Here is a 3,363-nt window from a genome sequence, read left to right as displayed (position 1 = left end):
TGGAGAAGGCTGAGCTCTCCGACCAGCCCCCTCCCCCAGCCCCTGGAGTTCCCCACCCTCTTCCCGTGTCGCCCACCCAGGGCTGCGGAGTCGTCTCTGACCTCCTGCGGGCCAACCCGGAGGCTTCAGATTCCCACTCTCTAGGCGCGCGGCCCAGGGCAGGGGGTGAGCGGCAAGACAGTCGAGGGGAGAGGCGCTGGGTTCTTGATCTCGGCTCGGCAAAGTCCACGCTGGGCCGTAGCAGGGCCCACCGGGCTCCTGGTCTTACCTGGCCCGCACGGCGGCCGCGTCCCTCCCGGCTGGGGTTCCCGCCACTCTTCTCGGGCTTCACATCCTGGGTCGGAGAGCCTGAGACCTCTGGGCCGGTGCTGCCATCGCAGCAAGGCTGGCGGGAGGCGGGTGCACCGAATGCACGGCTCTCAGTTTGGGGTGGGGGCGGTGGCTTTTCAGTCGCCCGAGGTTCGGGTGCAATAAAGGCGCTGCTAATGTAATTTACAAACAGCTCGGGCCGAGCACGGCGCAGCGCCCGGACTGACAGGCGCATTAGGCAGGCTAATTCCAGCCGGCTCCTCCTACCCCCGGCCCGCTAATTAATGAGCTTCCCAACTTAGAGCCGCCTGCATTGGACAGAGAGAGAGTGAAAGAGAGGGCGAGGGAGAGGGAGAGAAGGAGAGAGACGGGGGGAGCAGAGAAGAGAGAGGGAGGGAGAGAGAGAGAGAGAACAGAGAGAAAGAAGAGGGGAGAAAGAGAGAAAGGAAAGAGAAAGAGGGAGAAGTGCTGCTGCAGATAATTGATTACTCCTCGATCAAGGCTAACTTGTTAGCAATAGTCAATTGCCCCGTCTCTCCGCCTCCCTCGCAGTCCGGGATCGGCGCCCTAGCCTCGGCTCTTCCAACTGCAGCCGCCAGGACCCGGGGCCAGGAGCGGCCACAGGAGCCACCTGACACCTTTAAATAGCACCGGGGCTGGCGAAACTGGAGCCCCGCGCGGCGCGCCCCGGCTCCGGCCCCGGATTGCTGGAAGCCCCGGCGGCAGCGCCCGCGTCAGCGCCCTCTTTCCGGGGCCCCGCGCTCCTCTGCCCGCCTCAGCCGCCGTGCTAACCAGCCCCGCTCCCGGCCCGCGCCCTGCCCAGTGCGGCCTCTTTCTTGCCCACCGCTGCCTGCGCGCGCCGTCCGGCGCCCGAGCTGCCCGCGGGCTGGGTCCCCGCGGCCCGAGCCGCCCCGGCCGGGCCCCTGAACGAGGCAGAGATGACTTCCAAGGAGGACGGCAAGGCGGCGCCGGGGGAGGAGCGGCGGCGCAGCCCGCTGGACCACCTGCCGCCGCCCGCCAACTCCAACAAGCCGCTGACGCCGTTCAGCATCGAGGACATCCTCAACAAGCCGTCTGTGCGGAGAAGTTACTCGCTGTGCGGGGCGGCGCACCTGCTGGCCGCCGCGGACAAGCACGCGCCGGGCGGCTTGCCCCTGGCGGGCCGCGCGCTGCTCTCGCAGACCTCGCCGCTGTGCGCGCTGGAGGAGCTCGCCAGCAAGACCTTTAAGGGGCTGGAGGTCAGCGTCCTGCAGGCAGCCGAAGGTAGGCGCCGCTGCTGGTTTCCCCTGCACCCAGAGCCGCGTGCCCTGTGCCCTGTGCGCTTCGTGCCCTATGCCTCCGCCCGCCTCTGCCCGCGCCGGCCGCCAGGGCCCTCCAGCCCGAGCCGCTGCTGTTCGGAGTGGAAATAGGTGGGACGGAACCCAAGTCTCTATTTCTTAGGGACATCAGGGTAGGCCAAATTGGGGGGTGACCTGAGAGGGGTGGCAGGAACCCAAACTCTCTCCGCAGTCTGAGTGTTTTGCCGGGCTCCCTCGCGTTTCTGGTAGCCTGGGATCTCCCAGCTCCGCTCCTTGGTGTCTTTTGCTGGGACCTTCTGGGTAGGATAGAGTCAAGGTGATTGGGAAGGGGTAGAGAACGAACATTCACACCACAGTTGGAGCGTCCCTGTCTGGCTTTCTCCTGCTCTCAGAGACTTTGAGTCTTTCAAACCAACTCTTGGAGAGGGGGGCAGAGACCAAAACAATTTTTCCTGGGGACTTCCAGAGACCAAAGACAGGAGAAGGAGGTTTGTCCTGCTGGTCACGGAGGCCAAATTAAATTGGAGAAGGAAACAGTGGCAGACTGCAGGCCCGATGGGCCTGGGTGGGGTAGGGAGGTGCTGAGGGTGAGAGCCAGGGTGGAGCTTCCTGTCTCCCGATGCGAGCCTACACTGTCCTTTCCTCGCAGGCCGCGACGGGATGACCATCTTCGGGCAGCGGCAGACCCCCAAGAAGCGGCGAAAGTCGCGCACGGCTTTCACCAACCACCAGATCTACGAGTTGGAAAAGCGCTTCCTGTACCAGAAGTACCTGTCCCCCGCCGATCGCGACCAAATCGCGCAGCAGCTGGGCCTCACCAACGCGCAGGTCATCACCTGGTTCCAGAATCGGCGCGCCAAGCTCAAGCGGGACCTGGAGGAGATGAAGGCCGATGTGGAGTCCGCCAAGAAACTGGGCCCCAGCGGGCAGATGGACATCGTGGCGCTGGCCGAACTCGAGCAGAACTCGGAGGCCACCGGGGGCGGTGGCGGCGGCTGCGGCAGGGCCAAGTCCAGGCCTGGCTCTCCGGCGCTCCCCCCAGGCGCCCCGCAGGCCCCGGGCGCTGGGCCCCTGCAGCTCTCACCTGCCTCTCCGCTCACGGACCAGCCTGCCAGCAGCCAGGACTGCTCGGAGGACGAGGAAGACGAAGAGATCGACGTGGACGATTGAGCCGCGCCCGGATCTTCCGCCGCCGCCGGGGCCCCTAACGCCCGTACTGCCCGCCGCCCCCGGACCGGACCGCGGAGGGAGCTGGGACCTCCTCTGCAACTCCCGCCTCCTCCCCTGTCCCCGGCCCCGGACTCGGCTCCCAGCAGCCGCCTCTCCCCTCTCGAAGCAATAAACCCGGGGTGGCCGGCCGGGCCGGCCGCCACACGCGGCCTCCGCCGCCCCGGGAGCCCTCGCCGTGCAATTCTGTATGGCTTCTGTATAAATATTTAAGCTTATATAGCGGGTTCTTCCCATCGCAGCCTGATTTTTTCTTTTATTTTTTTAAATCTCGGAGATTTGGGCGTTTTCAAAGCTCTTGGGCTGCCGGGATTGCTGAGGGCTAGGCAGAATCCAGGGCGGCGATCACTCACCCTGCGGTCTAGAGAAGGGGTAGCCCGGCTATTTTGATTTTTCTCTGCATGTGGCGAATGCACCGGCTCGCTCCCTCCTGGCCTCCCTCGTTCTAGTGCAGTTGACTTATTTCCTTCTGCCTATTTTCCCCGCGTGGGAAGGGGATGAGGGGGGCAGCCGGGTCCTGACTTGCAAG

At 65.1% G+C, this 3,363-nt stretch overlaps 1 protein-coding gene across 1 annotated transcript; it reads left to right on the top strand.

Moving 5' to 3' along the window:
* Positions 1–619: 619 nt before the first annotated feature.
* LBX1 (ladybird homeobox 1) lies at positions 620–3,052 on the top strand. Its single transcript, XM_069460772.1, has 2 exons — positions 620–1,572; positions 2,257–3,052. Exons 1-2 carry the CDS (start codon positions 1,248–1,250, stop codon positions 2,775–2,777), a joined length of 846 nt encoding a protein of 281 aa, XP_069316873.1. The 5' UTR covers positions 620–1,247; the 3' UTR covers positions 2,778–3,052.
* The last annotated feature ends 311 nt before the right edge of the window (positions 3,053–3,363 follow it).

The sequence above is a fragment of the Eulemur rufifrons genome, chromosome 28 (genome assembly GCF_041146395.1).
Source record: "Eulemur rufifrons isolate Redbay chromosome 28, OSU_ERuf_1, whole genome shotgun sequence".
Classification (NCBI taxonomy): domain Eukaryota; kingdom Metazoa; phylum Chordata; class Mammalia; order Primates; family Lemuridae; genus Eulemur; species Eulemur rufifrons.
This window is presented reverse-complemented; position numbering and strand designations above follow the sequence as displayed.

What these genes read in the sequence shown, in the direction of transcription:
- LBX1 (XM_069460772.1), top strand. Translation starts at nt 1,248, where the DNA reads ATGACTTCCAAGGAGGACGGCAAGGCGGCGCCGGGGGAGGAGCGGCGG. An exon ending in CGTCCTGCAGGCAGCCGAAG is followed by an intron (nt 1,573 to 2,256) that starts GTAGGCGCCGCT and finishes CTTTCCTCGCAG; the next exon opens with GCCGCGACGGGATGACCATC.